Source organism: Sphaerodactylus townsendi, linkage group LG01 (genome assembly GCF_021028975.2).
Source record: "Sphaerodactylus townsendi isolate TG3544 linkage group LG01, MPM_Stown_v2.3, whole genome shotgun sequence".
Classification (NCBI taxonomy): Eukaryota; Metazoa; Chordata; class Lepidosauria; order Squamata; family Sphaerodactylidae; genus Sphaerodactylus; species Sphaerodactylus townsendi.
Window position 1 is genome coordinate 62,372,078 of NC_059425.1, and position 22,971 is coordinate 62,395,048.

At 40.6% G+C, this 22,971-nt stretch overlaps 1 protein-coding gene across 10 annotated transcripts in view; it reads left to right on the top strand.

Moving 5' to 3' along the window:
• Nucleotides 1-22,971, top strand: part of DISP1 (dispatched RND transporter family member 1) — a 93,771-nt gene that overhangs the window by 53,434 nt on the left and 17,366 nt on the right. For 5 of the 10 annotated variants that reach the window (XM_048502624.1, XM_048502530.1, XM_048502481.1 and 2 more), the window contains 3 exons: nucleotides 4,148-4,683; nucleotides 20,163-20,192; nucleotides 22,639-22,762. In XM_048502624.1, the coding sequence (XP_048358581.1) occupies nucleotides 4,175-4,683; nucleotides 20,163-20,192; nucleotides 22,639-22,762 (663 nt within the window). In that variant the 5' untranslated portion in view covers nucleotides 4,148-4,174. Of the gene's footprint in view, nucleotides 1-4,147; nucleotides 4,684-19,679; nucleotides 19,698-20,162; nucleotides 20,193-22,638; nucleotides 22,763-22,971 lie in introns of those variants that run through there. The other 5 variants (XM_048503058.1, XM_048502783.1, XM_048502965.1 and 2 more) reach the window with 2 other exon arrangements.

The window sequence follows — 22,971 nt, forward strand, 5'->3', positions numbered from 1 at the left end:
TCATAATCCTTTTTTTGCCTCCCTTACAGCTAACTTGCTTCTCTTTTGCCACCATTTGTGTTCTCTCTGGTATTCTTCATCAGTTAAGTTGGACTTCCATTTTCTAAAAGACATCTTTTTTTCCCTAATAATTACCTCAACCTCCCTTGTTAACCATGGTGGCTTTCTTTTTGGACTGGGCGCTGCCTTTCTAACCTGCAGGAACGCATTCCAGCTGAGCTTTTAAGACTGTGTTTTTAAATAACCTCCAAGCACCTTGGACATTTTTGACTCTCTTGATTTTCCCTTTCAGCTTCCTGCGCACTATCCCCCTCATCTTTGAGAAATTTCCCTTTCTGAAGGCAAATGTAACTACATTAGTAGTTGTCACTTGTTCGCATGCAGAGATACTGAATCTGACAGCATTGTGGTCGCTGTTCCCTATCGGCTCAACAACTTCTTTCATATTCTGTGGTGTTATAGGGCTGAGCAATAGAGTTATAAATTACCTCATGCTACAATTTGAAACAGCTCAGTAACTGAGAAAAGGTAGGAAATCTGACCATTTAAGTCAGAGTGTGTTTAGTCTACCTCAAAAAGTTAGGAAGGCAAAGGGGTCTGTCACAGTTGGATACAAAATATGTCAAATATAAAAAGTAGGATACAAACTATGTCAAATATAAAATAACATGCAGAGATATTGGGAATTACAAGAAATGTTTAGGGCTACCGGTAAGTGCTTTACTGAGTTTGTCTTGTCCCTGTCATGACTTTGCTTTAGGAGAGCTGTATGGTAGGTCTTCATTTTCTGAATTCCAGTTCAGGCTGTTAACCAATTACTTGCATAGTGTTTTACAGTCATAGCATTTTCTATATCTATCGAATGCACAAAGGAAATTGTTGACTTCTGTGCAGTGTTCTCACTGATGTACTTAAATGTCCTGTTTAGAAGGTAATCCTTCAGTATGGCAACATGCCTATTAGTGTAGTACACAAGAAGATGAGGGGTTGGCATGTGTTAGGACATATGGAATATATATGTACTATTATTATTTTATGGAATATATACATACTGTTATGTCATTTTGTAATAGCATCTCTGAAGCTGTTGTGTGCTCCATGAGAAAAATATGCCAGTTCAGTTTTAGACTATTTCTGGTGCCTTTTCAGAAAACAGGTAGATTTTGCAAACATGTATTCTTGTGTTTATTCTGTAAATGGGTTGTGCTGCTTTGGGGGCATGGGGGGGTGTGTGTCTAAGATGATATTAAGCAAAAATGTGAAGAATGGGCCACTTCAGCAAAATGTTCTTGCCTAGAAAATGTTGTCAGGTTAGAACGAGTTGTTTGGTAAGAGACTGGGTATCATCTAGAACAAATAATATGAAGTTGCTTTATTCAGCACTTAATTTTTTCCCCTGTAGCTTTAGGCAAAAGAGTCATTATTGCAAACCAAAGTGACTGTAAGAAACTGCACCCTGCGTTGCTATGGGCAGCATTCCATTGTGCTAAGCACCTTCTGCTCATTTTTGTGATGAGCCAATTAAATAGCTTGGCTGATTGGAGTATTTGAATCACTCAGCCTGTTTGGTAATGGAGAAGGAAGAAAAAGCTAATGTTGCAAGATCCTCGTGAAGTAAAAATTATCAGTTTGAGTCTCATCAAGCTATAAATTAACACAAAGTTTTAATATTGTATATATTCAAGAGAGGTTGATACAATACTGGCACTTGCCTTTTCTAAATGTATGAAGATACATTAAGGATGTGTTTCCAATGATGTACATATAAAATAGACAATTCCCCAGCACTTTCTCTGCCATATTCTTAAAAGCCAAAGATTCCATCACATTTGAAGATCACAAATCAAAATGGGAATATACTGGTGGAGGATGTCTCAGTTTAATGGTTCCACTTATATCTTACAGAACAAAGAAAATAGAATTGGTACCACATACCTTCTGTCTCTTGGAGAGTACTAATCTGTGCAGTAACCAAAACTCTACTTCTGGTTGATTTGGGGGGAGCATGGGGAAGATTGAAGGGCATTTGTAGGACAGACTGAAACAGAAACAAGCGTGACTACCCAAAAGCTGTCACAGTTTCAGGTTAGAGGCTTTATTTAAGGTTATGGGTATGGTTATCTAAAAAAATATACAAAAAGTATTGTTTGTTGTTAGTGGTAGTTTTTTTCTGTCAGGTCATCCCCCCCCCCCCAACAATAGGTTTCCAAGGCAAGAGACCTTTTGAAGTGGTTTGTCATTGCCTGTCCCTATATAACAACTCCGGTATTCCTTGGAGGTCTCCCATCCAAACACCAGCCAGGGTCAGAGCTGAGACTGTGTGACTGGCCCAAGGTCACCTAGCCAAGCTTCCATGGCACATCGGGATTTGAACTTGTGTTTCCCTCATCCTAGTCTGACACTTTAACCACTACACCGCACTAGCTCTCACAATATGTAGTGTGGCCTTATTCAGTTTCACATCAAAATGATTTTATGTTTATAGAAACTAATCAGTTCAGACTTCCATTTAGGAAAGTTTCTAAATAATGTAAAACAATTATTCAGACCAGCTTCTTAATTTCTTGTTTATTTAAATAGTTTAAATCATTTTGTCCTGAATAGTCCACCCTGTGCCATAATATTCAAAGTTATCTGTACCTAAGCATAAATATATTTTTCAGTATCATAACTCACCATCTCAGACTGAAAGCCAATTTATTTTCCTCTTCATAAAACTATAGCAAAAATGTACAGGAATAACCAGAGGCGGAGCAAGGGAAAACGCCTGCCCCCACCCTGGAACGCCTCTGCCACATCCCATCTGCTGCCTGGCCATGCCTCTGCTGCAGCTGTGCTTGGGGCGTCATACCCTGCCCTGCTCCATTGGCACTACCCCTCTGGGAATAACTAATGACACTGTGTTTTCTTGATGAAGTTCAGATTTAGAACACATGCTGATGCTCCTCATGTTAAGACCATGAATTCCTTTTGACTTATTTGAAGCTTTAAGACTTCATTCAATTTATGCATTTTTGACCCCATTGATTGCTTAGCACATAGGAAAACCTTTTATCTTTTTAGCACTTTTTTAAAGTTAAGGCCACTCTTTCTGTGCAAAAACCACACATTCCTTGCCTTTGATTTCTGCTACATGGGACCCTCAGCAGGCAACACTGATCTGGCAGGGAAATTACAATGAAAGGTTGAAGGGAAAATTCCCCTCCTAGTAAATGTCAATTCTAGGTCAATGTAAATGTCACTACTTTTTCACAGAAAAATCACAATCACAGATTTTGATTGAAGGAAGGAACTCTAGTAGGGTCCACAGTATCCTGTAAAAAAATCCTAATCTTCTCCTATATGCTTTTTGTGGTGTTCATTCCAATATCCAATATCATTCCAATATCTTTTCACCAGCACCATCAATGCTCCTAATTGCCAGCTGCAACCCATTTCAAACTGAGTACTTTGTACAACTCCCCATTTTTAAAGCTTTCTTCCTGCTTGTTTTCCAAACTCCTCTTGTCTTCAAAATGAGCTGCTTCCATTACTAGCCTAATGCCATCTAAGTCTCTTCTAGTATCCAAAGGCTGCCACACCCATTTTTGTGTACAAATACTTAAATAACAGATTTTCAGTCCTTTGTTACTAGCTCTGCTTGTTTAATTAAAAAGGAAGAGAGGGTAATAAGGGCATATATAGCAGAATAGTATAGAAGAAGGGTTTGGATTTCTACCCTACTTTTCTCAACCATAAGTAGTCTCAAAGTGACCTTCCTGCCCCACAACAGACACCTTGTGAGATAGATGGGACTAAGAGAGTTTTACGAGAACCGTGAGTAGCTCAAGGTCACCCAGCAGGGTTCATGTGTAGCAGTGGGGAATCGAACCCGATTCTCCAGATTAGAGTCTGCCTCAATCCATATAATCTCTATTTAAAGGCTATTTTTAAGAAGCCATTAATTTGGCTCTGTAGTTGTTGCGGACTGTGGCAGAAATCCTACCTTGGGACTCCTGATGACTAGAAAGCCATGCTGTTTCTTCCTTACCCTGCTTAATCTTTTTTTCAGTAGATCACATGAGAGTTGAGATTTGTATAGTTTTGAAAGAATTGTATATTTTGAATATTATGCTCAATTTTCCTTTATCTCCCCTCATCCTTGCAGTATTGCAGGCCATCGGGACTCTGGAGTATGGCTACAATCAATGGAAACAACGATTTTTTGGTTCTGAATAATGGCAACATTCCATCCAGTGTCACTAGTCCTGATGTCCTTGCAACCAGTGATTGCAATTCTGCAATCCCAAATCACTCATCTAAGGAAACCTCAAGAAGAAAAGTGAGTGAAAATGGGTGCCTTCAGCTTAATGGTGTACTAAAAGCATCATTTTTGCCTGTAGATGACCAAAGAGCTCCACAGGTGCTATCACAATGTTGTCATCCTTGCCCATATCATCATGCCATAAATAACCATAGTAGTCAACAAGAATGTCTTCCACTGACTGGCCATACAGCACCATCTCCATTGACTTCCTGCTGTTTAAACCCGCATACCGAATATTCGGCTTCTGCTTGTCAAAAACGCACACCCCTGTATCAGCCTGCCTGCTGTCTTCAGTCCTCCCCATCTTTCTGCCTACATCATCAATGGCCTGAACATTTTCAGCACCAGCCTGTGCCACACCGTATCACCATTATAAGGTAAGTCAGTTACATTTTCTGTAATGTCAGTGTTACATTTCTTTCGTTTTGTTTCATAGTATAGGTGGAGTTTTTAAACAAACCAAGATGAGCAAAGTATTCTTCACCAGTAAGTGCGTGCAAACTGGTAGCTCAAGAGCATGTGCTTAGGAAATGACATAGTACAAAATGTTTGCCTATTTAAAATGCACACAGGTTTTGGCATCACCAAAACAGCTAGTGCTAGCAATGACTTATGAACTTGGAATATTTGTGTGATGAGGTACATAGATGAAGCAAATGTTGCTGAGTGGTATATGCGATTTTGAACTGTCTAGTCTGACCCGCCATGTTGAGACTTATCTCTTGTTTGAAGTCTATAGAATGGTAAGATGCATAGCTAGAATTGCTAGATTCAAGTCCAGAAGCACCACATTTGATGAACAGATGCTTATACTGTGGGAGTCTTGCTGGTCTTTAAAGTATTGTTGGATTTATACACAGATATTTAGTATATAGTTTGCTTGCAACACTAAGTAAGCTAATTGGTCTGTAATGAGCTGGATTTGAGGATAAGCCTTTTTTAAAAATAGGGACTATAATTGCAGCACTCCAATCAGATGGAATACAGGCGGTGCTATTGATATGAGTAAAAAGCTCAGCCAAAACTGGGGCCCACCATTCTACATTAGTTTTCAGTAATTCTGGTGGTATAAAGTCAAGCTAGACTCACGAGGCCTTGCCATCTTGCAATTCGCAAGATCATGATTTTAATTTCATCCTGGTGGTCACTGGAGGCCATGAGTGGGATATCCAGAATAGCGAAGTACAGAGTGATGCCAACGTTAAGGAAGCCTGCTGGATCTTTATAGAGGTCAGGAGAAATAACTCTCCCAGGAGCTCTCTGCTGTGGGGATTTGATGTTTGCCATGGTAAAGAGTTGTAAAATTGTTATTCTATGTGCTAGTTCAGTCTCCAAAAGTTCTGGAATCATTGCTTGTCATTTGCCGCCTCTAATTAAAGGACTTGCCATTTGGCATGACTGTCCAACTTTTTTTTCTCTTATGTTTTATTAGGGATTTGCATATGATCTCCTTTTCCCTTCAAGTACTTGGAGATTGTGGGATCACACCAGCCTTGAAAGCTGTGGAATAATTCTTTATAAGATTTTCCTTAGCTAATACACAATCTCATGGGTCAAACCACTTTGTTTATGGAATGTTCCTGAATGAGAGATACCCTCTGTTGTTCTTTTGATAAAAGGAGGGGTTTGAGGGTTTCTTGTACAAGTTCCCTCGTACCCTTTCAGTATTGGACCCTTTATTAACCTGTTTTAAAAGTTCAGCTTTTGTCCAACTCTACCTATGTCTGAGTTGAACCAGCCTAATGGAACTGTTGTTCAATAATTAGTATTCCATTTTATTCTCAATCTGTTTTGACTCTATCACTGAGAGTCCTGTAAGTGTGAGGAGCTCTAAGAGACCTCAAACTTCCAGTATTGTCAAATCCAGCAACAAGGGAGAAAGTGGTCACTTTCTACCCGTGGAACTACTGTAAAATGTCTGGATTCCTATTTATGCATTTCCTGGGAACCCAACAGGTAATCAATAGTTCGATGCTTTTAGTACCAGACCAGAAAGTGTATTGCCCTGGGTAATCTCCTGGTTGACTCCCATTCAGAATAACTTCAAATTAAATTTAATTGCTGTTTGGTACAAACACATTCCCGCGATAATTGGCATTGCTATATCAAGATTTGTTTCTCCTGATTATAAATATATGGTGTGTCATTGTCCTCCAAGACACCTACCCCAAATCTATAGCTAACAACTGTTTCATCATTCTGTCCCATTTTTGCATTAAAGTCTCCACCAATAATTAGATGAGCTGTAGGGTAGTTCAGTGATAGATGGCATAACATTTCCTCTACCTTGTCCCACTTTGACTTAACCCACGGTCCTTGGTTTGAGATGGAGGAAGATAAATATCAACACATAGAAAACAAACTGACTTGGAGTATAATAACACCACCAAAGCCCATGGGCATGGGCTATAAATTCTTTTAACATGCAGATTTAAGTTGGTTGAGATGAATATTCCCAGTCCCCCTGATGGTCTACCCCCTCTTATACTTGGAGTTGCCTCCAATACTACAGAACAAAAGTTAGGGATATCAAAATTGTCAACCATCCATGTCTCTTGTAAAAGCAGGATATCAAATTGATTTAAGAAATTAATAAAATTGACATCCGTGGCTTATTGTTGGATTTGAATGTAGTGCTTCTTCTGCAGATCAGCAAGGCTCACCATCTGAAACTATTGCTGAAATTGGTATTATTTGGTAAATATTGTCTTCTATTTCTGTAGAATTTTTATTTATTCAAAATGAAGCCACAAACTGTTGGGTTAGTGATTATATGAAACTTTCTTTTTGCATGGATGGGCCGAGTCCAATGAACTTGAAAGTCCACAATTTTTTGATCCAGTTCAGTTTGGAAATACATCCATTGGTTCTGGTGTACCATTGGGCCAAGCCTGAACATGGCTTGGCATGCCTTCCAGGCCTCTTCTGTGTGGCCTTTGGAGCCCAGACAGCATCTGGCCCACGGCAAGGCTCCTCCCTGCAAGCTTTCTTGTCCTGCAGGGTCTGTCCACTGCCTCTTGCCACTTTGTGCCCCCCTGGGGTCTGGCAAGTCTTTCTCTTGGGGCTTCTCCTGGGTCCTCTCCTAGTCAGGGAGGGATTCCAGGGCGTGGTCTCCAGACACCTCCCACTCTTATTGCCTTTTTGCCTTGAGCAATCAAATTGAAGATATTCTCTGCTGTATGTATATACCAATTTATAACATGAGACTTTCTGAAAATTTGTAAATTTCAATTGAGTTTTAATTTGTGTTCAGTAACATTCCTTGAAAATTAATCTTTAATTGTCCTTTTTTGAATTTGCATGTTGAACTGTGTATCTTGTGCAGCACCAAGTTATGATTTGGCAGTGGTAATTGAACTCAGTTTGCCTCAGTTTGGCCCACTCTTGCCAATGATGGTTGTTTTCCACAGATCCTTACCACACAGCCTGAACTTGTGGATAACAACCATCATTGGCGGGGTTGAGGTGGAATAAGTGCACATAGAGCAGTCTGAGAAGATTGTGGTCAACATGGCATTCATGAAATATTTAGGGGAGCATTTCATGTCTCCTGCCTAGATGACGTGAACTTCTGTGGGGTATGCTTGACAGGAGAAACAATCTGTGGCTGAAGGGGAGGTATAAAGCAATCTGAAGCAAATTGGGGCAGATTAGCAGGTGTTAGGCCTGAACCATCTGAGACTGCCTTGAGTCAGTTGTTGGGAATGCATTTAAAAAAACACTGTGTGTTAAAACAGCCCTAGCTGGAAGGTATCCAGTGCTGTGCTTGTTATGACAAAGTAATATTAAGTGCAGGTGTCGTCCCATTTTTTTGTAAGGCACATTAATTAAATCTAGTGTATAATCAAACCAGCTTTCATTGTTGTTTGTTAACTCCATATGCCCACATTGTTAACTTTAATTGGGAACTGGAAGAAATGGTACTATTATCAGGGAGGGAATACAGTACCATATTCAACTAGGATTTGACACTTGGCAAGTAATCAAATATACAATATAGGAGGCTGAAGCATGTTTTTCAAGCCTATAGAGCATAATGTTTCTCAGTGACCTGACATTAGAAGAATGAATCATTGATTCTTACTGTAAATTTATTAGAAAATTATACCCTGTTTCATTGTAGGTTTTTTAGTAATATGGCAGCTTAATTATCTGTTACTCTCTAATTTGTTTGTTGTTTTTGTTATGTTTTGGAGTTGAAGTGTGAATCAGAGTAACGGATTTCATTTACTACTGGTAGAACAAATTTGTGTATCTATTTTTAAATCAGTATAATTACAACCTGATCTTTCCCCCACATTTGTGAATACTCTGTTATACTGTTCATAACTGCAAGTGCGGTGTAGTGGTTAAGAGCGGCAGACTTTAATCTGGAGAACCGGGTTTGTTTCCTCACTCCTCCACATGGAGCCAGCTGTGAGACCTTGGACTCGTCACAGTTCTCTTTAAACTGTCTCGCCCTCACCTACCTCACAAGATGTCTGGTGTGGGAAGGAGAAGCAAGGGTCATTATAAGCTGCTTTGAGTCTCTTTAAAGGTAGAGAAAAGCTTGATTCCAAAAAAAAAATCTCTTCAAAAATATTGTTTCCCTTTAGAGATCACAACAATTTTAGTTAGGAGAAGAAGCAAAACACCCCTGGTCATTTCCAGTTTTCCATTGAGCCAGAGGACATCTGGGTATTCTCCAGCAACCAATTAGGGAGGCAGGAATATTAATTAACTTTTCAGCTTCCATGGTCTGTTGGAGACTGCCCCCTTCTCCTCCAGTTCTGTTCCTGCCTTTAGGGAGAGCAGTAGCATTTAGAGACTGTCTTGCTTTTATCTGTTAATCCTTTCCTTGTTTTTTAAATTGGCTTCTTGCTGCCTTTCTTTGGGAGAGGACTGCTGCCCTCTGGGCTGCAGAGGAAAGCTTCTCAGGCTACCGTCCTTCTGCTCCCGGCCAGGACAAAGACGGGGAGGGGTCTGAAATGCCCTGAAAGGAGAAAGTTTTCCTGCCCTCTGAGAACAGGGGATCTGGTCAAAGACAGAAGCCAAGATGCCAATCAGTGTCCTTGAGCTGAGAGCAATTCGTCTGGCCTTACAGCACTTTCAAACATTCCTACAAGGGGCTCGTGTGCTATTCTGGACAGACAGTGTCGCAGCCAAGACATACTTGAATTGGCAAGGGGGCTCCAGACCTTCTCTTCTCCATAGGGAAGCGACCCTTACACTCCAGTGGGTCGAAGTTCATCTCCTGTCTGTTCCATCAGAACATATTTGTGGGATTCACAATACCCAGATGGACTGGCTGAGCCGGCAGACTACATCCAGGGGAGTGGGCCCTCAAAAGAGACACCTTTGTCCTGATTGCTCGGTCCCTGGGCACTCCGATTGTGGACTTGTTTCCATCCTTCCAGAACAAACTCACTCCCAGATTTTTCTCTTGCTTTCAGCATCCACTAGCAGAGACAATGAACGCATTATCTTCAAGATGGCCAGTGGGCCTTCTGTATGCCTTCCCTCTGATTCCCCTGATTCCCAGGCTACTACACAGGATCCGGGAGGAAAGAGCCGAAGTCCTCCTCATGGCACTGTGGTGGCCCCAACGTCCGTTGTTTGCCAATATCCTCAGCCTGTCAGTGTGCAAACAAATCCATCTTCCTCCAGACAAGGATCTCTTGCATCAAGGCCCGATGTCCCATCCAGATCTAGGGCGCTTGAGTTTGACTGTGTGGAGATTGAAAGACAAGAGCTGACGGCGAAAGGATACAGACCAGAAGTTACAGATGCCACCTGGAAGGCATTTGTAAGATGGCGTTGACGTAAGAAGCGTAACCCAACAGGTCTGGCCACAGGTGATGTACTGAGCTTCCTTCAAGATGGACTTAAATCTGGGCTGAGATCTTCCACCCTCCACAGACAGGTGGTGGCTATTATGTCTGTAGTAACAAGCCTGGAAGGATACTGTCCAACCTCTCATCCCCACATTAAAAGGTTTCTTCATGGAGCAAGCCTCAGAGATGGATGTATCCGACATCATTTCTCGACTTGGAAATTACATACGGTCCTACACGCCTTGACCAAGCCACCATTTGAACCGGTCACGAGCATATCATTAAAACATCTCAGAATGAAGGTCATCTTCCTCGTTGCTATCACCTTGGATGGAGAGTTTCCAAGTTGGCAGCTCTTTCAGCCAAACCATCCCTGTGTATTTTCCACAAGGAAAAAGTGGTCCTGCGTACTGACCCAACTTTTATTCCAAAAGTTAATTCTGCATTTCAGCAGCAGCAGGAAATCCTCCTACCTACATTCTGTCTGGAACTAAAGCATCCAAAGGAGGTCTATTGGCACGAGTTAGATGTCAGAAGGGCACTTAAAGCCTACCTAATAAGGACTCACGATTTTAGGAAGTCTGAAGCATTATTCATCTCAGTAGTGAATCATAATAGGGGGACCAAAATTTCTTCACAGACCATCAGCAAATGCCTTAGGGAATGCATTGCTGAAGTTTATAAGGTGCAGAGACTCGCTGTCTCTACAGGGATCACAGCTCACTCAGTATGAAACATGTCGGCCAAATGCAGCCTTTAACAACAAATCTGCAGAGCAGCGACCTGGTCATCTGTCTGTACTTTCGTGAAACACTATAGACTAAACGTCTTCAGCTCTTCAGACGCCACATACGGTCGAAGAGTTTTGAAGCATATCTTGGGAGAGGACTATGACCCCACCCTATAAGAGGTGACACTGCTACAGAAGTCACCCAGATGTGCTCTGGCTCAATGGAGAATGCCCATTGGACCTACCTGTGAAGGGTTCTTCTCCATTGAACTGAAGAGGACATCTGCTCTCCCAGTTGGTTGTCTTTCTCCTCTCCCAATGCAAGGAATCCGTGTTTTTGTCGTTCAACTTTCAATTCTTTGATTGTATTACATTCTGTTCCAACACTGGGAATCTGCCCCGGTTGTCTGACTCGTGTGCCACTTGTTTTCTCTTCCCTATGTTCCATGTTAATTTAGGGAGGAGTTATTGTTCTCCTGTTTGAGTGTTATCTGGCACTGCTAGGCAGAGTAACCATCCTGGAGGAGAAGGGGGCAGTCTCCAGTAGACCATGGAAGCTGAAGAGTTAATTAATATTCCTGCCTCCCTAATTGGTTGCTGGAGAATGCCCAGATGTCCTCTTCAGCTCAATGGAGAAGAACCCTTCACAGGTAGGTCCAATGGGCATTCTACTGTGTTAGTTACCTCTATCACTGATTAACACTAGTTCAGGGGTCTCCAACCTTTTTGAGCCTGTGGGCATCTGTGGAATTCTGACACAGGGTAGTGGACACAACCACTTATCCTAGGGGACCCTTTTGTCTAGAAGCACAATTTTATGGGAATTTGGGGTTTCAGCTCTGGGGAGATGAACAAGTCACGATTTGCTGATAGAAATCTTTGTTGGGGAAATTTTTTGCAGGATCCAAGCTGGGCTCTGTTGCCTGAAACTTCTTCAGAGCAACATTTTCTGCTCTAGAAATTTCTCATCTGTAAGTTCTCTATTAGGTTTCAACGGTTGGGCGAGTTATAATCAACATTTACTAGGTTTGTCAGACTTTATTAATATATGAAAAGATATCCCATATTGATTATTATTCAGCATGTGTTCCACATGAACAGAATATGCTGCAGTTCTTTCTTAAACTTTGATCCATTGCCTTAGATTCTGTGATGCTAAACCAGAGTATCAAACTTAATTCTAGACAGTTAAATGATAAGCAGACTACATATGCTTAGGGTAATAAAATAGCACATTAAATAATGACTCGCTCAAAGACTTGTAATGATAATGAAGCTGTATTTTTTCTTTAAATCTTTGCTGATTTTTTAAAAATATTCCTTAATTCTTGCTTTGGTTGCGATTCTGCAATCATGGAGCAATGATGTCTTTTGACTTTTAGAATCTGGAATTTGCAAATGGTAGCAACAATGTATTAAACACATTTCCCATTCCCTGTGTAACAGCACCCACTCCCTGAGGGAAGACAGCGGCCCCAAAAAGCGAGGGAAGCCTGTTCCTGAGGGTGGATATTTGGTTAGCTGATTTTGTTGGCCTAAGGCACTCCCCTCAACTCACGCACACACACAGGCCTTTCAAACAGGGATCCTGTCAGGGCAAACTGAACTGTAGTTTTTAAATGCTGCCACCATGAACTGCACCAAATAGAACATATAGAGAGGCTCTTGAAAGTTTAAAACACAAAAACTGGATTTTATTTAATAAACTTTTCTTCTCAGGATGATGGTTCAGAGTGGCACATAAGCATTACTTTAGGCAGACTTCTTTCTTAGATGTTACAGAGCAAATGCAGGTTGTTTGGCTGTTTCAGTTACAGACTTTGTGGCAAACCTTCCACACACAGTCCAGAACCCACTCCTAAAATGCCCACCCTTCTATCCAAAGGGATTTTACACTGGCTTAGGAGGGTCTCCGTGTAATAAGTTTCCCTTCCATCTCCCACCAACTAGGCCTCTAGCCTGTGATATGCACTGATCCTTCCCCTCAGTCTCTTGGAGATCCCTTAATCTGGCCACCTAGCCTTCCTCTCTCTGTCTCTCACTGGCCTCACTGCCACTAGACAAGATCTCAGACTGACTCCAAGGAAGTGACAGAAATCTCTTTGTCACAACTCTCAGTCTGCTTTCAGGACCGCCAATTCTCTATCTCTTTCCTCTGACAGGCTTCTTCCTGCTTTTATAACACCTAGCTCCCCCTACCTGTGGCTCTAGGCTAACTGCGTCTCAGCCAGCCAATCAGGAGGTGTCTCCTTTTACATTAAGTGTTGCTAAGGCCAGCTTTTCTGCACCTTCTAACAATTAACCCTTTTATCTGGGCCTAATCCATCACACCCTGTATCCCTCAACTTCCATGAAAAAACAGAATAGTTAATATTTAACCCAACAATCTGTTAGTCCTTTGAACTGTGGTGTCTAAATGAGATAATTAATAAGAATAAGCCTCTTCTGCCTATGCAAGATAACTGGAATAGTATTCTTCTGTTAAATATGACAAGTACTGCTTAAAACAATTTTGAAACTTCCAGCAAACTATACATAAGCTCTGTTCAAAATGAGAACTGAGAGTGTTGTAATTCAGTAACAAAAAAGCAAAGATGTTTTGGTCAAATGGATGAATGGCTTCCTTCTTCCAAGGACTTAAGCAAGAAGACTCTTCCAAATTAGACACTAGACAGTCTGCGAAAAAAAGACCAGACTCAACAAGAATCTCTTGGCTTTTCAGCATTCTTGAATGTGCATAGAAGTGCTGGATATTTTTCTTTTTCTGAAGTTTCTTTATTGGAGGATGGACTTCAAGAAAAGTGTTTTTGGAAGTGTGTCTGTGTACACGCTTTCTGCTTTCCTCTTAGGCGCTAGATATGACATTAGTAATTCTGAAAGATACATTTATTTATCAACTAATTATAACTATATGTATAGTTGCATGATGTGTTAAAACATAAAAAGAGACTTTTAAGGAATAAATGGCATCTTACTATGTGATTCTATAAGAGTAGAACTAGAAACTGTATCTAGCGTGTTTAAACTTCATTTTTTTCATTTCTGCAAATAACATACAGAAGTGTTAGCATTTTCTTTGGATGTCGCTGAAGATTTTTTTTTCAGTTTCCTCTTAATGAAGACTGGGTTTAAAAATATTTTGCTCTCAGGAAATGAAGTAGGTGTCTAAACAAGCTGAAGAAATTTTGATAACTAGGTGTGTCACCAGTGAGTCAAACTTTTTACTGGATTGATAAGGAACACTAATGGGGAGGGTGCGTTAGGCTGAATGCATGCTGTGAGCTTTGTAAAGAAAGCACAGCTAAGGTTCTGTTTGTTGTGAGCAGTGAGGTTTTTCTTGATGAAAACTGAAAAAAACAGGCCAAAGAAACAACAAAGAGCTTTGCTGTGCTTCTTTCTCCTCTAGGCCCTCCTGCCATGGGAGATCATCCGTGAGGCCCTTAAGACCATCTCCTGCTTTCTAAGTGTGGAGCACCCAGCTATGAAAAGGAAACCCAAGGGGAAACTTAAGGCCAAATGTTCTGAGTTTCACCAGATAGAAGATATGAGGCAAACTCTGTCATCTTAATTAGTTGAATAATGACCATTTAATCAGTGTGACAGCCCTACAGCCTTGACAACTGTACTTTCCATGAATAAATCGTGTGTTCTCAGTAAGCACTTTTGGAAGTCTGGTGTCAGCTTTTAAAGGCTACTAGGATACACAAGATTAGCACCCAGTTTTCCCAAACTTGATTACTTTGTGTTTATGATTGGAACAGGACAAATTTTTATTAGCAATTGTAAGCATGAATTAAATGTTTTTATTTGATCCATTAATATTCCTTCTTATGTAATTTTGAAGAATTTAAATGGTTCTGATTTTCATAGGTCATTTGTTTCAGATGCTCACTTGGGAGATCCTGTTTGGGTTGAAAGGTGGCATAAAAGTGTTTTAAATAAATAAAAATGAAATGAGCATTAACGGCATAATCCTGAGGGCTGTTATGACATGGGAACCCTGGCAACATCCACCATTCAGAAAATGGCAGCTGATAACATCCCCATGAGTGGCACACTCAGGTGCAACCCTCACCCCACCTCTGAGATCTGGCCTCTACCTCTCAACCTCACTTCTCCCCTCTGCCCCAAGAGCCAGTAAACAATGGGGAAGGATCCAGCAACCGCACAACCCCAACAGAGACATATGGCCTGTACAGTGGGCAGGATGCCTGCCCCTTCCTGTTCAAACAGCCAAAATCCTTGGAGATGATGATTTGTCTCCCACCAACTGCATATGGGAGAACAGGATGCCCTAGCTGTTGGGCCATCCTGGAGATCCATTGCTGTGGCAGAGATGCCACTCCACAGTTTCTCTATGCTGCACCAATGGCAACAACTCCCTTGCATCCACTCTGGGTCCCCTGCAACTGTACCTCCAAGCTGCATGGCTTATCAGATTCCAGCAGTGTTCGGGAGATGTACCTAGAACCACTACCCTTGTTATGGCAGCCACACACTGTTCCCATGTGAGGTGCAACCAGCAGCGTGGAGTCAACTTTCAAGTTTCCACTGTACATCTATGTTTTGGGTGGTAGTGCTGGTGCAAAGTGCCATCTCTATGGTTGCCCCACCACCAATTCTGTGTTCTCAGTGCACAACAGAAACCTCTGAGACAAAGTCTTGCACCAGGCACTCTATATACTAAACTCTGGGGCATTCTGTCTGCTGTTTAGGGCTGTTTAGGGCTGGGGGAGCTATGGTTGGGTGAAGCTGTAGTTGGCATCTTGTGCTCTGCTGAGGCATATGGGTGCCTGTAAGGCTGAACACACTCAAACGAAGTTAACTTAAAAGAACTTTATTGATTTGCGTTGCCCTACATACAGGATACTGGAACTGAGGATTCGTGTCCTCAGTTCCAGTATTTATTTTATTTCTGAACGTAACAACAACCAATCAGTTTTCTCCCCCCGCCCATTCTCTGTCCTCTCATTGGCCGTGAAGCTCCGGTGGGATGTAGCTTCTCAGTTTGTTTTCCCACTCTTGCTGGAAAAAGGCGGGAGCAGGTGCATGCTGGGAGTTGTAGTCCTGACAGGTGCCTATGGACTATTCTGTTGTTTTTGACGGTGTAACTTTCCATCTTCATAGGGAGGTGGTTCCTGGGCTACAGTGACTTAGGGAGCACACTAATTCCTGCCATGCCTCAAAGTCTTCCCTTTTCCCTTTCTGTGCAGTAGCTTGTTCTGGCATTGCTCCACAACATTGTCACATCACTACCCAATTAGAATGCAGTGCTGCTAGGGTGGTCCACTAGTTCCTCTTAGAAATACACTGGCACATCTTGTAGGTAGGTATATCAGTGTAGAACCTCACTGGTTACCTGTGTGCTTCACCCCACCCCAGGATTGCAGTGTAAAATTGGTAAGAATAGTGAGAGGCTAACAAGAAAACATTTTACACATGTATTGTCAAAGGCTTTCACGGCCAGATTAAACTGGTTGCGGTGGGTTTTCCGGGCTGTGTGGCCGTGGATCTTGTTCCTGGATCCTCATTAAAGTGTACTCATTCCAATTACAGGGCCTCGAAAGTCACCAGACCATGGCCACACAGCCCAGAAAACCCACCACAAACAATTTTACACATGCTACATAGTGCTAGAACAACCACTGAAAGGTACTTAGTGATAATTTAGTTCCAACTTCACATCTCTTAGTTTCACTGTAGTTGTAGAAGGAGATGTGAGGGAAGAAGCACAGAGAGTTTGGTGTGGGAAGTATCTTGAAGTCACAAGTCTGCTCCAAATTAGATATTGGCACATGCTCATATTGGCTCACAGTGATATTAAGATGTTTTACTGTCTTTGCTATGTTAAATAAAATGTTTGTAATATTCATGCTGTATCTTGCTGTTAGTGTCCTAGAAGGGAAAGTTAATTAAATGTGGAATTAATTAAAGAACCCACCACATGGATTAGAGCCTCCGAGATTACTCTAAGGTAAAAACAACTTTAAACAGAGAAGCAGCAGAAGTCTTTTGAGTCAGCAGTGCCTAACTCTTCCTCTGCCCATTTTCAACTTTCCCCAGCTCATACTCCTTAGTTCAGTTCCTGACATCTGTTCACCCCTGCAAACATGCATATGAAATTGGCAGAAGGTATTGTGGAGTTGAGGAGAGTCATAGTTTAACTTTAAAAATAGATAGTTTTCTTTTGCCTCAAAAGAACACAAAGTGACAACAAAACTTAAAAACCTTCAGTTGCAAGCAACAGTAAATTCAGTCAATAAACTGGCTCAAGGAAAGATAATTCTTGTCATTATTTCTAGCCATGCTGAACTACTGCATAGGTTTAAGAACATAAGAAAGAGCCTGCTGGATCAGACCAGAGTCCACCTAGTCCAGCACTCTGCTACTCGCAGTGGCCCACCAGATGCCTTTGGGAGCTCACATGCAGGATGTGAAAGCAATGGCCTTCTGCTGCTGCTGCTCCCGAAGAAGAAGAAGAGGAGGAGGAAGAGGAGTAGTAGTTTGGATTTATATCCCCCCTTTCTCTCCTATAGGAGACTCAAAGGGGCTTACAATCTCCTTGCCCTTCCCTCCTCACAACAAGCACCCTGTGAGGTAGGTGGGGCTAAGAGAGCTCAGAAGAACTGTGACTAGCCCAAGGTCACCCAGCTGGCGTGTGTGGGAGTGCACAGGCTAATCTGAATTCCCCAGATAAGCCTCCACAGCTCAGGCGGCAGAGCAAGGAATCAAACCCGGTACCTCCAGATTAGAATGCACCTGCTCTTAACCACTATGCCACTGCTGCTAAGGCATTTGCAATGTCAGATCAAGGAGGATCAAGATTGGTAGCCATACATCGACTTCTCCTCCATAAGTCTGTCCAAGCCCCTTTTAAAGCTATCCAGGTTAGTGGCCATCACCACCTCCTGTGGCAGCATATTCCACACACCAATCACGCATTGCATGAAGAAATGTTTCCTTTTATTAGTCCTAATTCTTCCCCCCAGCATTTTCAATGGATGCCCCCTGGTTCTAGTATTGTGAGAAAGAGAGAAAAATTTCTCTGTCAACATTTTCTACCCCATGCATAATTTTATAGACTTCAATCAGATGTCTTCTCTCCAAACGCTGCAGCCTCCTCATAAGGAAGGAGTTCCAATCCCTCAATCATCCTTGTTGCCCTTCTCTGCACTTTTTCTGTCTCCTCGATATCCTTTTTGAGATATGGTGACCAGAACTGAACACAGTACTGCAAGTGTGGTCGCACCATTGCTTTATATAAGGGCATGACATCCTCTTCCTCAACCACACACACTCAGGGCCCTGTGCCCTCCCCGCAGGGCTACACAGCAAGAAGACTGCTGCTGCTTTTCCTTTAAAACTGATCAGCCACCACACAGCAAGGGTGGAAGGACTAGACCTTTTTCTCGCCAGCTGGCCCAGAAATCTCTGTGCCACCCCGCCACCCCCCCCCCCAAATTTTTCCCCCTCCCCCTTGATGTTTCTACCACCCAGGGGGGCAGTACCGCCCACTTTTGGTAATCCCTAATCTAAACCATTGCAACTGTATAATAAAAAATAACACCATCTTTGATCTATATCCCTTTTGAAAGGAAAAAGGGTTTCCAAACAATTCCTGATACATTTAAAGATATTTTAAAATCACACTGAACTCATACAAAAAATGATGTGTGCAATCCCACTCTGTATTCTGTATTTTACTTCCTCGGTGCTTAAGTTTGTACTGTGTTGCACAAAATGATGCAGTCTTCCCAGTCTGAAAAGGTTAAGGTCACACCTGCTGTCAAATTGCATTGTTTTTCAAATCATGCATAAAACCCCCTGTGTTATCAAAATGAATTTCTACATTGTATCCAGTATGTTGCAGCTGTTAATGACATCTTTATTATATCGGTTGGTTGGAAATCTTCTTTTTTGGACATCCACAAAAAATTACTAGTTATGCTCTAAAATACAGAAACAGATAGCAAAATAGACCCTTTATGCTATCTTATATGCGGAATTTTATGCTTTGAGTTAGTTTGCCTAGAGAGTGCTGCCCAAATTGTGAAGACTGTGGAGAATTGGAGAGGAGGAGCAGGCACTCTCTACCCTTCATAAAAGGATAGTGACTTTTCACAATTTATCCATATGTTGTTGCATATGGACAATTCAAAAAAGAATTCCAGAAAGTGTGTGGTATAACAAATCTGTATAAGGTTGCTTAAAAATTGTTAATTGGAACAAAAGTGGACCACTAATTCCATGTTCTTTGCACACAATACTTCTGGAAGTCTGTCACAGGAAGATATATGTTTAGAATTGGAAGAGATATCTAACTCTTGAAAATAATAATTTTGAGTCGGTTTCAGTACTTTGGAGGAAACACTGGTTTAATTGTGGAGGTCTATGCTATTTTTTACTTTCTTGTCCCTTTATAATTTCAGAAACAATATTGTTGTCTGTCAGAGTATTTTTAAAGAACTTTCAGCACCAGAAATACAGCACACTTAAGTTAACCTCTTTTCAAAATGTCCAATATCATACAAGCATGTAGAAGCACCTTTTAGGGCTAACCTCCACTGTGAAGCAAAGTTCCTGTTTTACCTATGGCTTAAGTTACTGCTGAACATCTGTTTGCGATGTTTGTCATATCTGTATATCTGGTGCTTTTCAGAGGATTTGCAGGTTCCCCAGGAGGCCCTGATTACAGTTTTCTAAAGCTGAAAACACAGCTTGAGTTGCTTTATTCTAAATATAACCATGAACTTTTTTTTTCTGAGGGAAGCAAATATTGGTCCAGGCTCTTAGTTCAGCTCTCTTTTAGAACTAAAATAACGTTGATAGAGCTGACTTAAGGAACCAGGTAAAGAGCTTGTGTGTTCCATTTTGGGTGATTTATTCGTTATATATATTTCAACTGATGAAGAAAGGCATGGCTTTTCAAAATAACCCTGCATAGGAATTGCATAGTATAATTAAGAATCATTTAGGAACAAGGACTGTAAATGCCCTGTGAATTTCTCCAACAGCGGTCAACTAATTGTTTTAGAGTGTCCTGTAAATTTGCCTCTGAAAAGCTATTTGAGAGAGAGCTTTGCAGCATTTCTTCTGGGAAATGTGGAGAGTGTTTTTAATCTTTTTATTTTGACTTTTGTAAATTCTTTGTCACATATGATTTGCCTCATTAAAATACTAGCAAGATGTAGAATTCTTAAGATTGGCCTTTATTATTTTAATCCATTCAGATATTTTCTACTGATTAATATTTGAAAAGCCAAAAAATTATATTTGAAATTATGTGACAAAATTGTTCTGTTTGACTTTTCAGGCCAGTCAGGACACTCACATTGCCCAAAAGGTAAGATGTTCTCTTGTTTGGATGTTTTGGTGTTCTTTTGGGGGTTTTATGCATTTATGCAAGGGGGTAGGCAAGGCTACCTTTTCTGTGCAATAGTTCACATGAGGGATGCTGAAAAATTAAAGTACAATCTACATTTTAACTTACATGTTCAAAATTCCTATATATTCCCCATGGGAATTTCCTGGCAATCTAAAATTAGTAACATTGCAAGCATTTTGCATCTGCTTAATGGCAGTGTGCAGCAGTGTACTTCCTTGCTAGGTAGTTGTTGGTTATTTGTGCTGGATTGCTATGCTCCAGACCTTATGGGACATTTAAAAAAAATAGCTAAGAGGTTGGATGTTCTGCTTTAGTCTCTGTACAGTTGGCGGCATTCCTTTCTTGTTTGCTGTTTACAGCCAGGATCCTTTTTCTGTTTTATATTTACCAAAGTTGAGGTGTTCTGCATTTTACAAAGTGTCATCTGAAATTCCAGTGGGAGGCTGTACTCAGCAAAGTTCTGAGACTAGGAACTTGAAATGATGTTAGCTGCCAAGCTATAGATCTTCAGGAAACGTGGGACCAGAAAAATAAAAGTAAAAAATTCTGGGTGTTGAGAGCTGATCCATAATTGAAGGTCAACTTGTTTGATTTACACTTCCTTTGGGCAGAAAATGGTTTTTCTTTAGATAATGTTTATTTGGTACTTTGGGCAGGTGGATGCAGAAGTACTGGGCGACAAGGCAGCCGAGGCAAAACACAAATGGAAAATATTTATGGTCCACTTGGAATGTTTGGATTTTTAAAGAACTTTATTTTAAAGTGTTCAAGGGGATGATATCAGTTTGTTTGCAAACTGAGATTATATTTTGAAATATGAAACTGTCTCATTATTTAAGAATACTAAAGAGCTTTGGGCCATAAAAGTGTAATTTTGTGAGACCTTTTATAACTGTAGTAGATGAAGCTATATCAACATCTGGTGTGGGCCATTGTTTAAAACTGATGTATTGCTACCACTAGGATTAAAAATGAAATTCACATCAAACGAATTACAAATGAAATAAAATACAAGACACTTTTGTTTTTGACATAATTAACTTCTTCCAGCTATTTTTGCCTTGGATGCTTCTTAAATTTTAGAGTGGCTTAAGATTGCTAAAAAGAATAGGCAGGAAAATCCTTCCATTTGTAATTTTGCCCACTTTGTGTAGATTCCTCATTGCAAGATGTGATTGATTCTTATTTTTCTATACTTTATTATAATTATAATTATAATAATAATTATTATTAATTCAATTTGATAGACCGCTCTATCCCCGAAGGGCTTAGAGCTGTGCAATGCAATTTTTGTTCATTAAGAAAGGTGATTCAATGTGTGTGTTGGAGTGATATCTTGGGGCCAACAGCAATAGTTTTGGGTTTGCTAATATGGTCCTTTGTTTATTCAGTATGTGACAGATGTAGAGAGGCGCATTGAGTGTATCTGAACTGTTTGCCTAATGAGGTTTTGAATAAAGCAAGTGATATTTGCAAATAAATTTAACCTAACTAGAATTTTGAGCACATAAGAATTCATATGGACAGAAATAATGGGCAACTAAAGTATATTTTAGGCTCATTCACACAATGTCTTTAAACCTCTTCACAAGTGCTTTATTCATTTACTGTGAGAATGCTGTTTTTAAAAGCTAAGAATAGCCCAAGAATGCGGGTTCTTTGAACTCACTGACTTTCTTTGGAAATTTTGCATAGCTGTCATCCTTATCTCTGTCAGATGCCTCTTTTATTACTCTGTTAATAACTTATGAAGCTTCTTCATAGGGCTTTACTATTAAAATTTTATTACCTCCATTTAAACATTAAGTAATTGCTCTCGGTTTATTTACAAAAATAGCAAAGCACCAAGGGAGTTGCTTGTAGGAGCAGGACTTAGATATGCTGATATGTTTTGTTCACAAGCATTTGTAGGAACCACTATAACAGCTGGTACATCTCAACTCTCTTCCCTCACCCACTCTTCTGAATTCAAGAACAGTTAGATTGAAGTCCAGTAGCACCTTACAGACCAGCCAGATTTTCAGGGTATAATTTTTCAAGTCAGAATTCCCTTCATCAGATACAGGTCATAATGGAAATCGCTGAGGCCTCGTATCCCGGTCAGAAGTTGGGAGGGGGGGTTGCAAAGAAGGGACCTTGGAATGCAAAGGTACAGTACACATTATAATAAGCTTAATTCGAGCAGAAGAGAAATGCTTAAGGGCAGAAAAATAACTGGTTAAAGGCTAAGGCCTGTTTTTTCTAAAACGATAACAAAATGAGAATCAAACTCCTAAATCAGATATATGCAAGTCCTAAATCAATTCCACTCCAATATTATGCATTTAAAGACAATGTAAAATGACTCAATTCTTTTCTCTCCTGGACATTCTTCTCTTGTAATAACTATTTTTCATTGTTTCAGCTATGCAGCCCTAATAGCCGATTGGCCTGTGGTGGTTTTAGGCATGTGTACTGTGCTAATTGTGGTGTGTGCATTAGTTGGAATATTAGTACCCGATCTGCCAGATTTCTCCGATCCATTATTGGTAAGTAAACATTATTACACTATGCTGTCATTTTCAAGCAGTAATAAACAGAGTTTTAAAGAGTTGCCGAGAATATACTACATCGTTTTCAGCTTTTGACTTCAAATCTGAATATGTATGAAGTTTTGTTGTTAAGTCTGAATGTTTTTTTTTCAAAGGTGTCTCTGTGACTGATTCTTTCCAGCAATAAAAACGTGAAAAGGCTCTCA